Genomic DNA, 19,856 nt, shown 5'->3' on the forward strand with positions numbered 1-19,856 from the left:
AGACAACTCCAAATAAAGGACTCAAGAAGTTGTAGCTGTTGGTATAGAAAGCGGACGCATAGGATGGTTGTGGGCGAATATCGTTAGTAACAGAACGGAACTCAGGAAGGTAAGTTTGTGTAGACAGCGTGGCCCACGCTATTCAGATTGATACTTGGTTGGTATGTGCCTAGAAGAAGCATGAGGGTTTGGCCAGCGATGTTCAACGTAAGAGGGAATATCGTTGTCCCATATGCAAATAGGAGTCCTATGAGCTTGAGTCGAGGCCATAGGAAGATAGTTCCCACAGAATTGATTGCGGTATTGCTCAGGGCGTGATAACGACTGAATCTTTATTTTTTTTTTTCCATGTGTGCAGTGGAAATATGTAGGCATCAAGTTCTCTTGCCAATTTCACATTGGCCGAATTCTTCTTTTTGCTTTTCAGATAATGATAAAAGTTAACGTCCGTTGTAGGATATTTCAGAGAAACAACCCGTAAATGCTATTACCTAGTTAACCAATTAATAAACTATTTATATATTCAATGGAAAATTATCATGGGTGATTGTAGCTCTGCAGAGGAATATCACCAACCCCAACTCACCGTTTGGTGAAACTTGATACCACAATTCTTCGGCGACTTGGTTTAAACGTAATCGCCCATTTGGTTTCATGTCATCGAATATGCGATTCAGTATTAGAGGTGGAACGTAAAGGCTTGTGTTCTCTGTAGAATACATGTAAAGACTTGGGATGATGGCTGGATGTATATAGCAAGCCAACCAGGGTCTGTGCGTCATGTGACCCTCGATAGTCCTCGCTGCTATAACTTTATTTCTACTGCTTCTATTGCTAGCGGCTGCTCGGTTAATATAAGTATTCAGAATTTATATACACCCGCGGCTTGTGGTCGTTTGGTGCATCTTCAAGAGTACCAAATACATGTACCTAGACTTGGGCTTGGGCTGATGATGATGAAGACGCGCACAGCACTGAACTGCTGCTACAGTGCGCTCCATCGTATTTTCACCTGCAAGCCTTCATTCGCTTCCATTTGCAGCCAAAGCCCGCTTTTGCTCGCCAAACTCGTCCGCAAAGGGGCGTCTGGGTGGCCGGCAGGTGGGGCAGGATCCACCGCCTCGCTGCAAGGGGGTCGCCGCTTTGGACCAGCGAGAGGCCGCGAAATTGCACACGATGGAGTCCGCACAGGTGCTTTTTAAGGGGAACCAGCGTTCGCGCAGCGGCCGACAGCCAGCGCCAGGCACCTGGAGGGACCGCCCGCCGTGCTGCCGGCAGCCCAGAACTTCATTTTCCAGCATTGGCATTGAGAGGGGCCAGGAAAAAAAGGACAGCGAGCCTCGAACGCCTGCTTGGATTCTTTTTTCTGCCTCCTCAACAAGGCGTCTCTTTCTCTGGTCTCCTTTTTCTTCGCTTCACTGTTTCCAACTTTTTTTCTTTTTTTTACTATTATTATCATCTTCGTCTCGCTCCCTCATTACTTTTTTTTTTTTTTTTTATCAACTGTTCTCGTCGGCTGTCGCCAATCCTGCTCGTCCGTCTGCGACACCAAGAACACCCATTCCGTCAGAGTTAATCCTCTCCGAGAGCCCTGTGTGCATCCACCGGCCAAGACACGCGAGCTTGCGTCTTCAATCGGCCATTCCATCTCGCAACCCGCCCCTTTCCCCATCTCGCATCCATTGAAGCGTCGCCTTTTTCTTCGCTCTGCTCTCCAGCCCCGAATTGCCTGCTGCGTAGCCCTGCTCCTCCGCCTTGCGCGTGGCAAACGGCCTCGTGTTCACCAAAGACCGCATCGCATCCGGATGCATTGAGCAACATTGACCCTTGACTTACCGAGATTCGACGACGTCAACAAGGCTGCTGTTCCACTCCAGCCCCTCCCGCCGCAATGCAATTCCGAGCAAAGCATTCTCCTCTCCTCCTCCTCCTTCTGCCCTCCATCGCCAGCGCCCTTGCCACAGATCCCGCTGCCGCCACCGTCGCCAACAGCGAGCGAGACACCATCCCTGGTGATGTTGCCGACGCCGCCATCCTCAAGGGCCGTCTCGGCGTGCCCACCAAGGACGCGCCCGTAGACGGCAAAGACGGCAAGCCTCACCTAGGACCCTTTGTCGAGACCGACGGCAAGGTATCGACCGAGACAAAGGGCGAAAGCGACCTGCCCACGCTCAAGGGGCGCCCCAAGGATCCCACCGTGGTCGACGGCAAGAAGATTCCCGAGTCCAACGATGGCGTCATGTTCGACAAGAACCGTGAGAAGCCTCAGGATGGCACCACGGGCACCGAGGGCGGCGTCTCCGAAAAGGACAAGGCCCGCAAGGCCCACGAGGGCAAGACTGGCGAGAAGCTTGTCAACCAGCCGGAAGCGCCCAAGGAACACCCTCCGCTGCCTCACAGTGAGGAGAAGAAGATTGAAAAGGGCAAAGGCAAAGACAAGACCAAACCAGCAGATTCGGACAAGGACAAGTCAAAGTCGAAGTCTTCATCCGATAAGGATACCGAAGACACTGGTTACACCGGGCTGGAGGTATGACCTTGATTATTCCCTCCCCTTTTTCCTTGCCGCTGCATGCATGTACCCATCTCTATGCGATGCGGCAGCTATGCGGCAGCAATGCGGTAATGGAGCGATGAGAATCCAATGATCCGATGCACTAACACCCATTGGCGGATAGAAACCCGGCTATCTCCCCGACACGCCTCGCGAACAGTTGTCGCCGCCCGTCCCAGACTCCGCAAAGAAAGACCATCTCGACATCTCCAAGCCAAAGCCCGGAGGCTCATCACCGTCGGCACCAGACTCCTCTGAAGGCGAAGATGGCATCAACCAGCCTTTCCACTCTTTCATCCTGTCCTTCACCATGATCTTAGTTTCCGAAGTTGGAGACAAGACCTTTTTGGTGGCCGCTCTCATGGCCATGAAACACGATCGCATGGTTGTCTTTTCTGCTGCTTTCGGAGCTCTTGCAGTCATGACTGTCTTGTCTGCCGTCCTGGGACATGCCGTGCCGGCTCTGATTTCCAAGCGTCTGACTGGTCTTCTCGCCGCCGGCCTGTTCTTCGTTTTTGGCGCCAGACTCCTCCGAGAGGGAATGAACATGGATCCCAACGAAGGCGTCACAGCCGAGATGCACGAGGTTGAGCAAGAACTGGCTGAGAAGGAGAAGGAGCTTGAGCGAAGAGGTGGCTCCATCTCTGGTGACGCTCTTGAGATGGGCCTTGGCGGTGGCAGGTCTTCACGCAAGAACAGGTTCCCCTCTCCGAGATCGCCCTCCGAATCTCCCTCTCGTGCCCCTTCTCGCAAATCAAACAGCCTCAGCAGTTTCGGCAGTGGCATCAGCAACCTTTGCTCTCTCATCCTGAGCCCAGCCTGGGTCCAGACCTTTATCATGACTTTCTTGGGCGAGTGGGGAGACCGAAGCCAGATTGCCACCATTGCTATGGCTGCTGGACAGGACTATTGGTGGGTTACGCTCGGTGCTTTGGCTGGACATTCCATTTGCACCGGTGTTGCGGTTATCGGTGGTCGTGCTATTGCTGGACGCGTCAGTCTGAAAGTTGGTAAGTTGAGGAATCCAGATTTTTTTCACTGCTTATATGCACATACAACACAATCTTTTTTACAAAGAAAAGACACTAACCAAGGCTGTGTATATAGTGACTGTTGGCGGTGCCGTTGCCTTCTTATTCTTTGGCATACTTTATCTCATCGAGGCCATCTACTATTAGACTTAGCGGTCTCACATACACATCATTGATATATTCACTTGACTCTTAATTATACCGACCGCACTACCATCGTTTCCTCCCCTCTTTTTCTTCTTCTCTGCTTCTCTTCTTCTCAACAGGATATCAGCAAGCGCGAAACTCTGTTTAGAAAACTGTATGATGAATACCTTGTTAGTTATTAATTTGTCTTTGTCTCGTTTGTTGTCTTAATTTCTGCGATTATGCTGGTGCGTTTCCGCTTGAGCAGGAGGGGGGAAAAGGAAAAAAAGAAAAGGATCAAACCGTTTGGTATGAGCATTGAAGATGAATACGGCACCCCAAAGGAAATAGATGGATGGGGTTGCTTGGGGGGAGTTTTTTTTTTAAAACACATGGGACGACGGATGATTATCTCTACATTGGGTGGTATTTGAGAAGAGGAGTTTGATACGGCGCGCTGCATTTTGGGAAATTGAGCCGATGGTTTCTGGTAGCAAAGACGGAGAAGAAAGGGAGGAACATCAAAAGGGGACATGTATCAACTGTCTAGTCAATCCTTTCTTTCCACTTTCTTTCTTTCTTTCTTTCTTTCTTCTTCAAGCCTGTCTTTTGATAATGGATTATAGAGAGATACAGGGGAATCAAATACACACAATATTACATTTATCGAAGATGATGCATTCATACAAGGACCGACCGCCTTTGCATTCTTGTTAGTTTTCATAAGTCAGACACCCTAACCGAAGACGACTCCATAAAGACATACATTATGCCTATCAAAACGCCAAAGCGTTCAGACTAGTTCTCAGATACGCAATTATGGCCTGATTTCTCTCCAGATCCCGGCGCATCTCGAGATGGCGCCTTTGTATGATATTCGCTAAGCATGTAGTAGTAGTAGTTTCATATTGCGGCGCTTCTACGGAGGCCACCAGCAAAAAAAGTGTCCGAGCTCTAACAAAAAAAAGTGCCGGTAGTGCCAGCAGATCTCCAACTATCTGTGGTCTTCGGCATATGTATGCCCGACGAGGACTCTTGACAAGCGCTACTGCATCAATATCATCAATATATTGCTTCCCTCGTCAGGAATAACAGCATTACTATCGTCTCACTAGGGACGGGATCTCTGCTTTTCATTTTTCATCCACGGCCCACCGACGCCGGGATAGCCCTGGCTCGCTCTTTGCTGTTGGTCAGCCCTGTGGGCGAGGCTCGTGCTACCTGCAGCTGCCTGTCTGCGCATCGTGTTGGCCAAGGAGGGTCGCAGCGACGGCGTCAACCAAGGGGGCTGTGATGCTGAGATGGTGTTGCGCTTGAAACCCATGGCGTCTGGACTTCCACGTCTTGTTTCTTCCTTTTTTTTGTCCCATTTATCGCTCTATCTGACCTCGAGCCAATCGGATGCGCGACTGAAGTGCCGTCAAGATCTGCTTCCTTCGCTCCTTCCTTGATTTCATTGTTTTCTTCCCCCAGTATCACACCTGCAGTCACGCCCCCGTAAAAATTGGCAAGCACCGATCTATACGCACATCGCCTTAAAGGATGCAGCCTAATACAACCCTACCCTTTTTTTTTCATCCCCCTCCATCCAACTTATTCTCGCTGTCACAGGCGATCATGGCCATGGTGACTAAACTTCGCCTATCGAGCGCTTTGACTGGCCAGCAACGTCAGTGACGATTAGAGTCTGGGCTGTCTGGTCTCTGTTCGAGACGAGCGAGCTGCATACGAGAGACGCTCTCTGCTCGTCTCTGTCTGATGCCGTGTCCAGCCGCTTTTGCCCTTATTTTCTGCCTGTATTCGTCATTGAATCCATGTGATGTGGCAGTGAAGAAAACAATCACATTCAAATCCGACTGTGATGGCTAACCTGCCTGATTCACAGAAACTGACTCACGCGAAACGTTCACACGAGAACGTGTACATGTTGGTGAGGACAAGGAGATGCCGTTCCAAGTCCGTACCGCAGAAGGTTGAATCAAAAAGCAACTTTAGTCGCTTACGACATTCTGAACAGGGTAAAATTAGCCGTGGAAAGAAGAACGCCACCAAACCTGCGATGTCTCGCTCGGCTAGCTTCCGATGGCCATTTCGAATGCTCTCCTATTACTAGTAGTTCGATCCTGGAGAGAATCTTGGCGCTATTCCTTGCCGCCTGCCGCTGTACCTTGCAGCCTGTGACATTTCCCGCCATCTATTAAAGTTTGGCCATCACGGGATTCGAGAAGCGTGTGTCATCTCTCTCAATATAGGGGGGCGCCGAGTGGAGAGGGGAAACATGCTCATAAGTGTTGTTGGCTCGCAAGGCCGGTCGAAAGCGAACTAGGGCCACGAGTCCGTTGAAGACGAGTCGGAGGATGAAGGACTTGGAAGGTTCCTTCTTATTCCTTCTCTGGAAATGTCTCTCTCCCTCCTTTCCTTTGGGCACCCCCCTTTCTAAGCATACGGATGTGTACGGATGTCCTTTGTCTTTGGCTGATGCTAGGCCTGCAACGTTGTCGAGGCTTCGCTTCGGAGCCTGTAGAGTGCTCGGCATAATGTGAAGCGAAGGTGGGCATGCAGCAAGTATAAAGAAAGCAGAGCAGAACGACAAATGCTCGGATAGTAGTCTAGGACGCAAAGACTAATTTGAAGCTGTCGATCAAGGACTACTAGACGACTTTCCATCAGCTTTACTGTGCAGGCTTTCAGTTTGGCCAGGTTTCAAATCGAAGTTGGCGGTCTTTTGCCTTCAACTCTAGCCATATCCTCATCAACAATTCGAGCATGTGTGAGCTCGTTCACTGCCCAGGCTGTGGAGAGCTCATTTCAGAGTCCCTTCCCGTCTCAGAGTGCTTGACCTGTTTGTCGTGAGTACTCCATACTTTTATGTAGCCCTTTATCATTTTCTAACGATATCCTTTAGAAGCAGTTACCGATCGACATCGCCCGAGAGACCAGCCTCAGCCCCACCGTCCGGCACAAGGAGTGAAGTTACTCTGTTCATTCTCGTCGTCTCTAATGAAGACTTAGAGCCGACGTTTGTGGATTGTGCTGTATATTTCGAATCATGAATTAACGAGATGACGTGGTACGCTGGTTGCTGGAGTGCTGGAGCTGTGTACTTGGTCCTGGTGTGTTTGCTAAGTTGTCAGAGATTGGTGGGCGAAATTAATGAAGTGGAATGTGGAATGGCTGATGATCCTGCGCACAATTGCCGCATGCCATTTTGTCAGTTTAATAATATGGATGAAGCAGAAACAAAGTTATTGCATCCCGCAGATGTATGTCAATTTGTTTCATCATGTGTCGGCGAGAATGGATTTTTAAAAATGGCAATGGAGTAAAGCAGTTGGCCAGTGTGTTGATGTAATTGTCAGCGTCTCTGTTGATGCCAATCTAACTCACAGTGAATACTAGGCATGAAGATATTAAGCGTTTTCATTTACCCTACGCAACATCTACGGAATACCATCAGCCAAAGTTAAATCTACTCCAATCCTTGCTCCATCGCATTCTGTATTTAATCAACGTCTTCTCCTGGTTCCATAAGTCTCCAATGCCTTCGGCCTGCCAATGGAGCCCGCGGCTTGCCCATTCTCAGCAGGGTTACAATCCGGTTGCAGCCGCGAGTCCTAAGAGCCAATCTTAACGCCGTGTTTCCCTCCATGTTTACCTTGCCCACATCGACACGGCACGAGGATATCAATCGCTCAATATTGGCTTTGTTCCGCTCAAGTGTGTTGTGCATGAGTGGTGTCATGCCTCTGTTATCTGCCATATTCAGGTCGACCCTCGTGTCGTTGATGAGGAGATCCATACACTTTTCACAAGATGTAGCTGAGACTGGCGTTCTTAGATCATTATCAGTTTCGTTAGGATCAAGTCTGCCGTCGGCGAGATACATTTCTAGGACTTTGTGTTTGCCGCTCCGTGCGGCCCAAAACAAGGCGTTCCGCCCACCGTCATCCCGCAGGAACATATCGACCCTTTTGTCGGACAGAAGCAGCTTTGTCATTGCTAGCCCGCTGGCGTCAGTCTCTTTGTCTTCGTCGGGGTCTTCATCGGGGTTGAGAGCAGCATATTGAGCGGCAATTAGTAGTGGGGAACGGCCGTGGGATGCCGGCGCGTTTGGATCGATTCGCTCATTTTCAAGCAACATCTGCACTACGTCTGCTTTTCCTCCCCAGACAGCATCGCTCAGGACTGTCACACCCATCCAATCCTGTGCGCTGAGTTCGACTCGCTCATCTTGTGACAGGATTTCCACAACATCCTTATGACCTCTCTCGGCCGCCGTTCCTAAGGCCGGGCAGAGCCCCCCCTCATGGCCATAACAAGGGTCTGCCTTGTGCTCGAGTAGCAGCTTCACAACTGTAGCACTGCCTCTGGCGGCCGCCAAATGAAGAGGTGTGTCCCACCAGGGAAAGGATGTCACAGCCATGTTGTTCGGGTCGGCTTTATACTTTTCCAGCAAAAGTCTTACGAGATGCTCCTTCTCAGCGCCTCCAGTCGCTATGTGCAAAGCCGTCATGCCGGATGGACCGCACAGCTCTACCGTCATGCCGTGGGAAAGGAACAGATCTACCACATCCGCTTGGTCGGATCGGACAGCATCCCACATTATCTGTAGCCAGGAATCACCAAACTCCCGCCCTTTCCACGCCTCCGTTCCCTTTATAGCAATCTCGTGGGCTTCCTCGTCGATACTGGTCCGGACGCAATTGACCTTCAGTATCAATCTCATTATATCAAGGCAGCCACAAGCTCTAGCGATCGCGACCGTCATTGGCCACATACCGCGAGGTACAGCCGCTTCTATACCTGGGATTTCAAGTATCCTCTCGACCATGACCCTGTTGGCTCCTCTCCCGGCTCCCTCTAGAGCCGTACATCCGCGATGGAGCACATTGTGAAGGAGCCAAGCGTTATGAAACTGCTCGTAGTAGAGTTTGCTTGCTAGCATGAAGTTTAGAACGTCTTTATCTTTTTCCAAGTAATCCATGAGAATCATGTAAAGTACGTCGAAGCCGAGGATGAGCTGTCCCTTGTCGCTATTCGATGGTTGTCGTGCCATGCTTTGGAATATCGGGCTTTTTGCTTTGCTTTGTTTGTCTGGCAGAAGAAATGATGTTTCTTTTTTTTTTTTTTACTAAAGAGCAAAGAATTTGTGTTTCAATGTAGTAGATAGATATTTTCTCTCTTCAACTTTGAGTACTAAAAAGTTACAAGTTTAGAACACGTAACTTGGACGACAAGAAATTTATGTATTTATGATACAAAATTTGCATACCGCCTAGCACTGTTCAATTTTTCTTGCATCCCTTGAACAGCTTATCCGGTCAACACTCTTCGTGAACAGGTGTGGTGGCTCTTGTTCAACCCTTGTTCAATTAATTCTCCGTTATTCTTTGGCTGTATAACCCGGTTTATTGTGTTCTTTAATTGGTACTTCTTTCTCCATTATTCTTTATACAGTAAATTGGCTTCCTTGTTTATCCGGACTTGTCCCTTGTAAAGGTCCATGTTTCAAAGGACTGTCTTGTTAGCATCAAGTGTAATCTCGCTGTTGAGATGAACTCAACAAGTTTATTTCACAGCTCACTCTACTCCCGTATAATTGTTAATATAGCAACAATTCATCTATAGTGAGCAGCTCGAAATCTTGCCATGTGTATAAAGGGGAAGCCTGATACTGTCAATTGGTATCCCTCTTGAAGTAATCAAGCCAGCTCTCTACTTCCCTACTTCTCCACTGACACAAGACAATCCAACGTCAAAATCTCAACACTAATACGCGACACCCTCTAATAGATAGCATCATGTCATCTGTGATTGCTTGGATCATTCCGTCCTGGACGGAATACGGACCGGCCAAAAACCTTCTTAATCGAGACGCTCTGCCAACAGCCTGGGAAGATCACGCACCCGCCTCCCCTGAAGATCCCATAGAATACTACTATTGCACTGGCACGATTAAAGAACATGATGTATACCTAGTGAATGCTGAAAAGGAGCGTTACGTAAATCGTGCAGCCGAGATAATGGCTGAAGAGCTAAAAGCCCAAGGTAAGAACATAAGTGTTTACATCATTGGCGGCCTTGACTACTTGGCGAACTACACACCCGGCCATTTCAACATTGGCGATTGTGCCATAAGCACTCCCGTCTTTGATGAGGAAATTGAGGCCTACTATCAGAATATAAGAGAAAGTATTCCTGAAGAGAGTCGAAAGAACGCAAAGAGCCTTCTCGATGCGGTAAGCAGCCTTCTACATAATCAGCAGGGGTACACTATTGGCGGTCGCACGTGCTACGCTCACGCTCTTTACGACCAGAACCAGGCAGACATTGAGAGTCGCATGTGTGTCATACCCGGGCTGCCGTATATCACAGTCGTCGGCCTATGCAAGGTTGACTTGGATCAGCTTGAGCTTGCATCTACAGCATCTGCACTGACCATCATGAAAATTATTGAGCAAATGGAGAAGCTAGAGTAAACAAGGAGAAGGTGAGAGGACGGTAGCGACGGCCTTTTGTTGGAAAGCCCGGATATCGGTGTATTGAGAGAGCGGGTTTTTGTCTAAAAATGTTTGTTCTACTACTTTCTGTTGTTTTTCATCAGGTATTTTAGGAGAACGATTAGTTGATTAAGAGTCATTGGTTTTTTTCTCTTCATTTTTTTTTGTTAGCTGTATTTCAAATGAATAGCGATATTTTTGTTTCATTGGGATGTTTTCGTTTCTAACATTATAGCAGAACAATGCTATATGAGACTTTAAGTAAACAGGTATCATTGTATTTTCCTTTGAGAGGCCTACATTGATTATATAAAATTGCATAGATATTGACGGTGTATATATAGTATAAATGAGAGCTGCCTATCTCTCTAATTTATGGAAACTTTTGCAGGGCATGATCTGGTGTTTTAATCTTGAGATGCCTTGGATGAATGTGACACTTGCAAAGAACATTCTCTTCACGTAACGTAGGTGTTGGCTACATTAACCCCCAGAAGTCAGAGAGAGCGCGGTTGACATTGGGAACCTAAGATGTGATACTTTGGGGGGGAGGGGGGTTCTGGAATTTTTCTTTTTCTTTTTAAAGAGAGAAGACAGTGTTCATCAACTCCGTTTTTCGTATCCTTCTACCACCTTTATTTTTAGATCATACATTTCACGTTCAGCAAAAAAACCCTTGTATATAAACTGAACAGCCTCTCCTTTCTCCGTCTTCCTTTTCGGTAGTATTTTTTGGTACCATGTTTGATCATGTAAATCTTATTACTGTTATCATTCAAGTTGATGGATTTTGGATTGGTAGAGGGTGTTTTGACTTGTGAATAAATACGAAAGAGATGGAAACAACCAAATCATTGTTATTAAAGCATCTTTATTTAGCAAAGAAGCAAAGAACAAAGACGCGGAAAGGGAAGGGGAAAGCTTCTTGCCGTTAAAGGATTCGTCTACTGATGATTTTTCACAACACACGCTCAATGATAACGGCAAAAACAGTATACGTTTTCTGTGGCGTGTATGTTGATATATATATATGGCTACCTAGCTCTCATAGTATCTATGGTAAAATAAGTCAAACAGTCAGTTGCATATCAATATTACACGACCAATCTTTCAAAGTCACCACCATGGCATCAATCATCCGCAACATTGCATGGATAGTTTTCCTCCAAGAGGAATATGACGAGGCTCTACAGTATCTGGATAGCAAGGAAAGCGAGGGGAAATGGGTTTCCCCTCTCGATTCCACTACAATCACCGTTACGCCGGGTACAATCGGAATACACAATGTCAATGTAGTTTATGCTGAGGAGATGGATATGTCGTCGGCAATTTTATGCGTGCACAGCCATATTCGCCACGTAAGGCTGATCATCTTTGGCGGCGTCGACTACACGTCCAATTTCGCATTAGGTGACGAACGCATCGGGCACTGCATCATTAACACTCCTACCACCCAGGAGGTCGATTTTTACCCTAGCGGCAATGGCATTACGGCTATAGATGAGCGGAACGCAAGCCTCTTACTACTTGCAGTGCAGGAGCACATAGATGGCTATCCTACGGGGCTGTACTTACCTGGAGATGAATTCGGGCAGGGGGAGATCTTGTACCACGCAATGTATGTGGGCTGCTCAACCGATGAGTTGTGTTGTGGACCCGAAGCTGGCCCCAGGGTGCCGTGTATGACAGTCCGCGGCTTTGCTGGTTACATGGAGGGCGAACCATGGGTTTCATTAGGGAGAGATGTATCTGCAACCGTCATAAAAGGCATTATCAGACAGATTAATCGGCTATCATAGGTCGAAAAGATGGGAATGATGTGTTTTAGTTGATCTAATCGCTGATCAATCGGTGTTTTTCTTTAATGGATCTCTGTTTTGTTTAAATGAGGCTTTCCTTCCTTTTACCATTCAAACTTTTGATGATGTATCTACCATTATTTAGTCAAGTGTTCGTTTTTTTAATGTTTTCGGGATTCTAGATTGTGTAAAGGGTATGAAGGCCTTGCTATTTGAAATAAAGAATATTGTTATGCTTGACTTACTACTGAGAACCACCAGTTAAAAGACTACCCTCGGTCATTAACACCAATCTTTGAACATGCCTATAAATAGATGTGAAAGGGCCGGAAACATTAAATCATCTACACACTACTGTGTTAAGGTGGTTAAAGACACAGTAAATAGGAGGAGATACCAAATAGAATTGTAGTACAGGTAGGCATTCACCTGCTCTTCAGGGGGCAGTTTTGCTTTCTATTCGACCTGTATCCTTTGTAGTCTCTTTGAGTTCCAAAAGCCGAATTCTCATGTTCCCTTTGAGACCTCATCGTTGTTCAAAAACGGGCTATGATCTCTTCTCTTTTTCTTTTTCTTTTGTGCGGTTGCATTATATGCCTGCGACACTCTCCAAACGTTGTTCTTGGATTCAATCTCGTTACAATTATATACAAGCGGCGTCCAACCGGCTTCAGACAAAGACAAAGGCATAGCGTTCATCATTCTTGATGATTTGACGTCTTTTTTCAACCTGATGCACAAAGAGACGCTTCTTTTACAATGTGAAATTTATGTAATCCTTGCCTCTTCAAAGACATTTGTGAAAGTGGTGTTACAAAGAGCCGCCTTTCAGAGCATGCACTCGGTGTTTGTCTTTACTTTTTGAACACGAGGGCTATCAAGGCCGTTTTGAATCGGTTTTCGCTGTGATAGTGTTAACACAATAGCAATATACATCTTGAGACCTCCGCGAAAAACTATAATAAGTGGCAGATCCAGCCCTTCTGGTAACCATCTCGAAGCAATCCAGACACACCAAACTTTCTAGTTACCACAACACTACCCAATACGCTTTGAATCACTCGGACATCCATTAGACTCTTGCAGAAACCTCTAGGTGCCAACACAGCTGTCCCAGAACCTTGACGCGCCAAACCCTGAGATCTAATCTCCACCAAAACTTCCACAAACTAATCATGGCGAACTCTTCAGAGGAATGGCCCATTGGGTGGATTGTGAACAACGACACCGAGTTTAATTTTGCTACATCAATCTTCAACCTCAACTACACGCTACATAAAGGAATCGTAAACGAGGATGATTTCGACTGGGCAATAACTTATATTGCTGGGAAAAAGGTCTTCCTAGTAAATGCTCCCCAGGAATACCATGCCATGGTGGGTACAGCCATGAGGGAAAGATTTCACATACAGGTGCTCTTTTTTGGAGGTACTTGTGACTCGGATACGTACGGAATTCCGCCTATTGGCCATTGTTTGTTGCAGCTACCGGACGTCGATGAGAGTCAGATTGCACGCTTGTCAACAATCATTCCCAGAGAGAATTTGACATCCTTAGCCAAACTGGCGAATGCCATCGACCGCTTTGTAGCAAAATCAACGACGAGAGAAATTAACATTGATGCAACAATCGAAGAGTTAGCTGTGTTAAACCCAGAGATTAACGATGGACTCGTGCAACCAGAGATTCGTACGTTTTAAGATGCCCCCCCCCCCCCCGTTAAAACATTTACTGAGAGAATGTGATGCTAATACAACAAATAGGCTTGCCCCCGGATTATCGATTATGGCCAGGATATATGAACAACTATATGTGCTGCAGCAAGGATTTGAACAGCGGCCGCTATAGAAACCAGATACCGTGTCTCAGGGTCCGAGGCGTTCGAGGCTATAAGAGAACTACTAGCAATCATATCATGTGGGTGAAATTTGCAAGCCTGGCATCGGCACTCGCCATATCAGCTATTATTGGAGAAATTTACACAGGTCAGCCATGAGACGAGACACGAACTGTGCACACGGATTCTTTCTTTTGTTTTGTTTCGTTTCGTTGCTTTCTTATGAAGATAAACATGACTCAAAACCAAGGCCAACGGGTCGTGCGACACTGAGATTTTGCTACTTTGTTGCTTTGTTGCTTTGTTGTTGATTTTGCCTACCTAGGTATTCTACAGATTTTGGGTGCTACTTTTGTTTTTTTGGGATCTAAACTAAAATTTTCTTTCTTTCTTCTATTTGATTTGGTTAGAGAACAATAGAACTCGGACTTTTTTTTTTGTTGATAATTTGACCTTGACTGCTTGGTGAAAAATGAGCACTATTGGATCCTCCCCCCACTGTCCAGCAGCAACTGCCTTGAGACGGCATCTGTAGATAAACCATTTGGCATGACTGATAAGAAATCCAGAATATAGCGGCGACAAAAAAAAATTTCAACAATGTTAAGTCTCCAAATCTGTCACAACTTCAGTTTGGCTACTATGCATCATGGGATTGTTTACGCAGACACGCATTGCTGATAGACATATGCTAGGGAAGTATACAGAAGGCATGTATGTATGCTTGCAACAGTTCATGTGCGGACGGCACTTCTGGATGGATCAAGACATGAAGCCGCGCCACGGAAAGATGCTGATAGCGATAGCAGGGGATTGTCGCAGTTATCATGGCTTTCTGCAACGACCGCCGACAGCCCGAAGAACAGGCACAGCCCGCAGGGAGCCCGAGAGCCGTTGGCGAGCCGCATACACGGAGAGCTGCTGGGAGAAGCGCATTTACGGAACACGCCCCAGAACCGGCACCAAGCCAGGGGGCCTTGCCAAAAAAAGAAAATGGCGAAATCGAGGCGGCCGGTGGTGAAATCTGAACCAAGTCTCCCACCCAGGGCTTAGGCGGCCGAACGTTGCAGAAGGCGAAGAAAGAATCAAAGACGCAGCGATGGCCCGAAGACGTGGAGACACTAGACGCTCCTTAGCCCGTGGCTAGTCGGCGGACTGGGGCCTCTCTGTGTTTAATTCCCTCCATCGTCGAAGCTGTTTTGTCATCATCCTGGGCTGGGGGATTGGGGGATTGGGGACATGAGCGCATAGGATGGTCGGTCGTCTGTATGGCTGGTGAGTTGTCATATGGAACCGTATAGTATCCTCCAATCTTCACCCTGTCGATCATCTGTGTTCGGCTAGGGTTCCGTCGTTTACACATATAAAGCCGTCTGTGTCTGTAGTGACGATCAGCAGCAGGTTTACGTATGCAGGCCGATCTCCTCAGCCCCAGGGAGGGATAAAAACAAAAGACAGAGAAAGAGGCATCGACATCCACCGCCGATGGCCCGAGATTTCGCAATTGCGGCTAACCTATTCAATGGAGACAATTACCCCCGTTCGTCGAAGGAAAAGGTCTTTTGCTTTTGCTTCCCTCATACTCGGACTGGCCTTTGCGGACATCTGCGCGACGCTGATTGGGCCTGGCCGTCAAGCCATGCGGGACCCGGAGCATCGCTCTCGAGCACGTCATCGCCAGAATCTCGAGCCAAATGCCGCCATTTGATGGCTGCGGTGGGCCGCTCCCAGTCTTTTTTTTCTGTTCTGTGGAGCATTGCCGAGTAATAGCTGCTGCGAATTGCGACTCCACGGGCCAGTTTTCCCATGGGCAGCCTGGCTAGTGGGGAGTGGTGGTGTATATCGAGGCGAGACAGGCACATCATCCTACGAGGCTGCTTACGGGATCACCAATGTGCCAGGCGTGTCTCTACGGATTGCCCTTGGGACTGCAAATGTACCTTTTCTGGGCCATGGATCGTTGGCGTTTTAGCATCTCCGGCACGACCCCAGAGGAGAAAAAGCATTTATAGTCTGGCGTTGAGACGCCCGCCCCCATCCATACTCTTCTTCCTCTTTCCTCTCTCTCTCTCTCCCTCTGTCTCTCCTTCTCTGTGACTCTTCCATCTTGTCTTGTCGTTCTCACTCCCTGTTCTTTTGCTATCCTTGGGCTTGCTTGCTTCCGTCGTCGCCGTCTTCTCCCTTCCACCAGAGCCTGTTGCGTGACTGGTCGTGCCGTTGACACCATTTTGCCCTCCCAAGCTTGACCACCCCACCATCGTCATAATGGCCAACACTCCCCACGGCGGCGTCCTCAAGGACCTCTTTGCCCGCGATCTGCCTCGCCAGGCCGAGCTGCTTGCGCAGTCCGAGACTCTCCCCGCGCTTGTGCTGTCCGAGCGCCATCTCTGCGACTTGGAGCTCATCCTCAATGGCGGCTTCTCGCCCCTAGAAGGTATGTCGTGATTTGCTTGTGTGCAGCCGCACTCTTATTAGTGCTGGTCGCAAAGCCCCTCCAAGCCCAGCCCGCGCGCAATGCGGATCGGATCGCAAGGATTCGACTTGCCCCGCGTTCGCGCATGTGATGCGATGCGAAGCGAAGCAGAGCAGGGGCGAGAGGGACAGGCGCAATCGACTTATACGGCCGCGATTACTGACGCTGCTGTTTTTACTATGTAGGTTTCATGACCGAAAATGATTACAACAGAGTCGTCAAGGAGAACCGTCTCGAGAATGGCTTGCTCTTCAGCATGCCCATCACCCTCGACGTCGACCAGGCACAGATTGATGAGCTCTCCATCAAGCCGGGCGCAAAGATTACGCTGCGCGACTTCAGAGATGACCGGAATCTGGCCATCCTGACCGTCGAGGATGTGTACAGACCTGACAAGTAAGCAAGCCGTCACAATGCGATTGGGATTTGCGACTCGTTTGGTCGGGTCATTGGCGCGTATCCTGCAGAACTAACACGGCGCGCGCAATCCAGGGTTCAGGAGGCCAAGCTGGTCTTTGGCAGCGATGACGACACCCATCCCGGCATCAAGCACCTCTTCAGCGTCGCAAAGGACTTTTACGTCGGCGGAAAGCTCGAGGCCATCAGCCGCCTTGAGCACTATGACTTCCTCGACCTGCGATGTATGTTATGTTCCAGTTTCCAGAAAGCATGTCTACGTTCAAAGAGCAAGCAACTAATTACAAGTTTGATTTTCCACAGTCACCCCTGCTGAGCTGCGATCCCACTTCAACAAGCTCGGCTGGCAAAAGGTGGTCGCCTTCCAGACCCGAAACCCCATGCACCGCGCTCACCGTGAGCTGACGGTCCGGGCCGCCCGCTCTCAGCAAGCCAACGTCCTCATCCACCCCGTCGTCGGCCTGACGAAGCCTGGTGACATCGACCACTTCACCCGAGTCCGCGTCTACCGCGCTCTGCTGCCCCGATACCCCAACGGCATGGCTGCCCTCGCTCTGCTGCCTCTGGCCATGCGAATGGGCGGCCCCCGTGAGGCTCTGTGGCACGCCGTCATCCGCAAGAACCACGGCTCCACGCACTTCATTGTTGGCCGTGACCACGCCGGCCCCGGCAAGAACAAGAACGGCAAGGACCACTACGGCCCTTACGATGCGCAGATCCTTGTGCAGCAGCACCAGGAGGAGCTCGGCATCAAGATGGTCGAGTTCCAGGAGATGATTTACATCCCCGACCGCGACGAGTACATGCCTGCCAACGAGATCCCCGAGGGCACTCGCACCATGAACATCTCCGGCACAGAGCTGCGAAACCGCCTGAGAACCGGTAAGGAGATTCCCGAGTGGTTCTCCTACCCCGAAGTCGTCAAGGTGTTGCGAGAGCAGAACCCGCTGCCGCGTGAGAAGGGTTTCACCGTCTTCCTGACGGGCTACCAGAACAGCGGCAAGGACCAGATTGCGCGTGCTCTCCAGGCAACGCTGAACCAGGGTGGTGGCCGACCCGTGTCCATGCTACTGGGCGAGACGGTGCGTGCCGAGCTCTCATCCGAACTGGGCTTCAGCCGCCAGGACCGAAGCCTCAACATTGGCCGCATCGCCTTTGTTGCTTCGGAGCTGACCAAGGCCGGTGCTGCCGTCATCGCTGCCCCCATTGCGCCATATGAGGATGCTCGCCAGCACGCGCGAGAGCTTGTCGAGAAGTCTGGACCCTTTTTCCTGGTGCACGTTGCCACGCCGCTCGAGCACTGCGAGAAGACTGATCGCAAGGGCGTCTACGAGAGAGCTCGCGCCGGCGAGATCAAGGGCTTCACCGGTGTCGACGACCCCTATGAGACGCCCCAGAAGGCCGATCTGACTGTTGACCTGACCAAGCAGAACGTCCGCTCTATTGTGCATGAGATCATCCTGCTCCTCGAGAGCCGGGGCCTTTTGGATCGTCTGTAAAGGAGCGTTGCTTTTTTGTCTCTGCTTTATCATCGTTTTAGTTTTGTTTACACTGTTGTTTGCTTTTCTTCCCCATGAGCATAAGTATAGACATATATACATGTACTTGGAGGAGAGGCAATAGAGTTGGCGTTTGGATACATATATGTGATGGATTTGTGCTTTGGAAAGGAGAAAAAAAAAGTCCCCAAAAGCATTTGCTCAATGGCTTATTTTGCATAGATGGATAGATACGATGGATGAAATATCTGCAAGCTAGAGGTGGCACGGAGTAAAAGACGTACAAGACTCTATTAGAGCAAGATATGGCGGCTTAGGAGAACTAGTTCAATAAAGAAAGTGTCTGGCTTGATGACAACAATTATACCACCATTTGCTGATTTGCATTGACGTTTCTGTTTTTTTGTGACACATTACAAGCAGCAATGCCTTGAAACCTGCTGATCAAAGCATTGCTTTAAGTGTTGGTCACAAGCCAAGGAGGGGTGGGGGGGGCAGATGAGATGTTAGCTTGTACCTTGCAAGCCTCTCAACCAACACTGACAACTAAGGTTTTGGAAGCTATATATTTATCTGGAGTGCTCTAGAGCATTAAAGAAGAGATGAAATTTTAGAATACGTCATGGTGCCAACCAACCGATATATATATAGTTTCTCCAACTGCAGACGGAAATATCCACCACAGAGAAAAAACCATTCACTGTATTTGGTCGCCAGTATTATTTGCAATATTCACCAATGGACAGAGCATGGGAAGAGAAAGGAAATGGATGGATGAAAAGAGGTGGACTTGAAAGGAATAGAACAAGGATTGAAGGATCGGACAAGAGGATGAGCGGGCAGAGGAAAGAATTGAGATGCAAGACATGACCGGGGCCAGGCAGAACATTGGAGTAACTTGCAAGTACTACCTAGTTAGCACAGGCAAAAAGCACAAAGAATAAAGGAATTTCTCGTTTCTTTAATGCATCGCACACAATGGAATGGCATTTTTCATTTGATAATTTGCCTGTGATGTGATGATGCAGGTCACTTGCAGATGAAGAAGATAAGGCACCTTTTATCTGCTTTGCTTGGAGGTGGTGGCATTTGCAACTGCATAACGGTGGCATGTCTCCGCTACTGAACATGCGGCATGGATGCGATTGGCGGAAGATGCTGCGATTGCTGCATCGTTTATACGAAGAGTGTCTGCACTGTATCTTGCTGAGGGGTAAAGTATAGAAGTATAGATGATGCTGCATGTGTGTGTGTGTGTGTGTGTGTGTGTGCGTGTGTCATGCAAAGCTTCGATATTGGAGCATCTTTGACGAGAGCAGTACATAGTAAATACTGCTTGGTATGATGATTCTTCTTCTCCATCTATTCTCTTCTCTTGGACTGCCCTTGCGCCATCTTTTGGCACTCAATGTTTCTGCATTCAACCGCAACCAAAACATACACAAAAAAAAAAATTACCCCTCGCATATGTTCCATGAGAATATTCCAAAACTCCAGTGCCACAAAATCAGAAAAGGGTGAAGCGCCGGATGCCACGTCAGGGGAGGGGGCGCAAGAGAAGACAAGCAGAGAAAAAAGAGAAGAGGAAAAAGAAAAAGCCCGCTGCAGCCAATCATTCCG

At 48.5% G+C, this 19,856-nt stretch overlaps 8 protein-coding genes across 8 annotated transcripts; 7 read left to right on the plus strand and 1 right to left on the minus strand.

Annotated features, from left to right (window-relative positions):
* Positions 1 to 1,293: 1,293 nt before the first annotated feature.
* On the plus strand, positions 1,294 to 4,364 carry TrAFT101_000656 (uncharacterized protein). The gene is made up of 3 exons (XM_024909370.2): positions 1,294 to 2,530; positions 2,679 to 3,564; positions 3,662 to 4,364. The coding sequence occupies exons 1-3, from the start codon at positions 1,892 to 1,894 to the stop codon at positions 3,730 to 3,732; spliced, it is 1,596 nt and encodes a 531-aa protein (XP_024764878.1). The 5' UTR covers positions 1,294 to 1,891; the 3' UTR covers positions 3,733 to 4,364.
* Positions 4,365 to 5,655: 1,291 nt separating this feature from the next.
* Positions 5,656 to 6,682, plus strand: TrAFT101_000657 (uncharacterized protein; the record flags this gene model as incomplete). Its single annotated transcript, XM_066126109.1, has 5 exons — positions 5,656 to 5,667; positions 5,729 to 5,823; positions 6,453 to 6,479; positions 6,542 to 6,560; positions 6,617 to 6,682. The coding sequence occupies 5 exons, from the start codon at positions 5,656 to 5,658 to the stop codon at positions 6,680 to 6,682; spliced, it is 219 nt and encodes a 72-aa protein (XP_065982208.1).
* A 531-nt stretch (positions 6,683 to 7,213) lies between these two features.
* On the minus strand, positions 7,214 to 8,767 carry TrAFT101_000658 (uncharacterized protein; the record flags this gene model as incomplete). The annotated part of the gene is made up of 1 exon (XM_024902286.2): positions 7,214 to 8,767. One exon carries the CDS (start codon positions 8,765 to 8,767, stop codon positions 7,214 to 7,216), a length of 1,554 nt encoding a protein of 517 aa, XP_024764879.2.
* A 745-nt stretch (positions 8,768 to 9,512) lies between these two features.
* Positions 9,513 to 10,190, plus strand: TrAFT101_000659 (uncharacterized protein; the record flags this gene model as incomplete). The annotated part of the gene is made up of 1 exon (XM_024903282.1): positions 9,513 to 10,190. The coding sequence occupies one exon, from the start codon at positions 9,513 to 9,515 to the stop codon at positions 10,188 to 10,190; it is 678 nt and encodes a 225-aa protein (XP_024764880.1).
* A 1,145-nt stretch (positions 10,191 to 11,335) lies between these two features.
* On the plus strand, positions 11,336 to 12,010 carry TrAFT101_000660 (uncharacterized protein; the record flags this gene model as incomplete). The annotated part of the gene is made up of 1 exon (XM_024903283.2): positions 11,336 to 12,010. One exon carries the CDS (start codon positions 11,336 to 11,338, stop codon positions 12,008 to 12,010), a length of 675 nt encoding a protein of 224 aa, XP_024764881.1.
* Positions 12,011 to 13,185: 1,175 nt separating this feature from the next.
* TrAFT101_000661 (uncharacterized protein) lies at positions 13,186 to 14,875 on the plus strand (the record flags this gene model as incomplete). The annotated part of the gene is made up of 3 exons (XM_024909371.2): positions 13,186 to 13,699; positions 13,774 to 13,931; positions 14,657 to 14,875. 3 exons carry the CDS (start codon positions 13,186 to 13,188, stop codon positions 14,873 to 14,875), a joined length of 891 nt encoding a protein of 296 aa, XP_024764882.2.
* Positions 14,876 to 15,099: 224 nt separating this feature from the next.
* On the plus strand, positions 15,100 to 15,555 carry TrAFT101_000662 (uncharacterized protein; the record flags this gene model as incomplete). The annotated part of the gene is made up of 2 exons (XM_066126110.1): positions 15,100 to 15,122; positions 15,249 to 15,555. The coding sequence occupies 2 exons, from the start codon at positions 15,100 to 15,102 to the stop codon at positions 15,553 to 15,555; spliced, it is 330 nt and encodes a 109-aa protein (XP_065982209.1).
* Positions 15,556 to 16,112: 557 nt separating this feature from the next.
* On the plus strand, positions 16,113 to 18,236 carry MET3 (Sulfate adenylyltransferase; the record flags this gene model as incomplete). The annotated part of the gene is made up of 4 exons (XM_024904484.2): positions 16,113 to 16,281; positions 16,506 to 16,716; positions 16,813 to 16,961; positions 17,041 to 18,236. The coding sequence occupies 4 exons, from the start codon at positions 16,113 to 16,115 to the stop codon at positions 18,234 to 18,236; spliced, it is 1,725 nt and encodes a 574-aa protein (XP_024764884.1).
* Between the last annotated feature and the right edge of the window lie 1,620 nt (positions 18,237 to 19,856).

The sequence above is a fragment of the Trichoderma asperellum genome, chromosome 1, assembly GCF_020647865.1.
Source record: "Trichoderma asperellum chromosome 1, complete sequence".
NCBI lineage: Eukaryota > Fungi > Ascomycota > Sordariomycetes > Hypocreales > Hypocreaceae > Trichoderma > Trichoderma asperellum.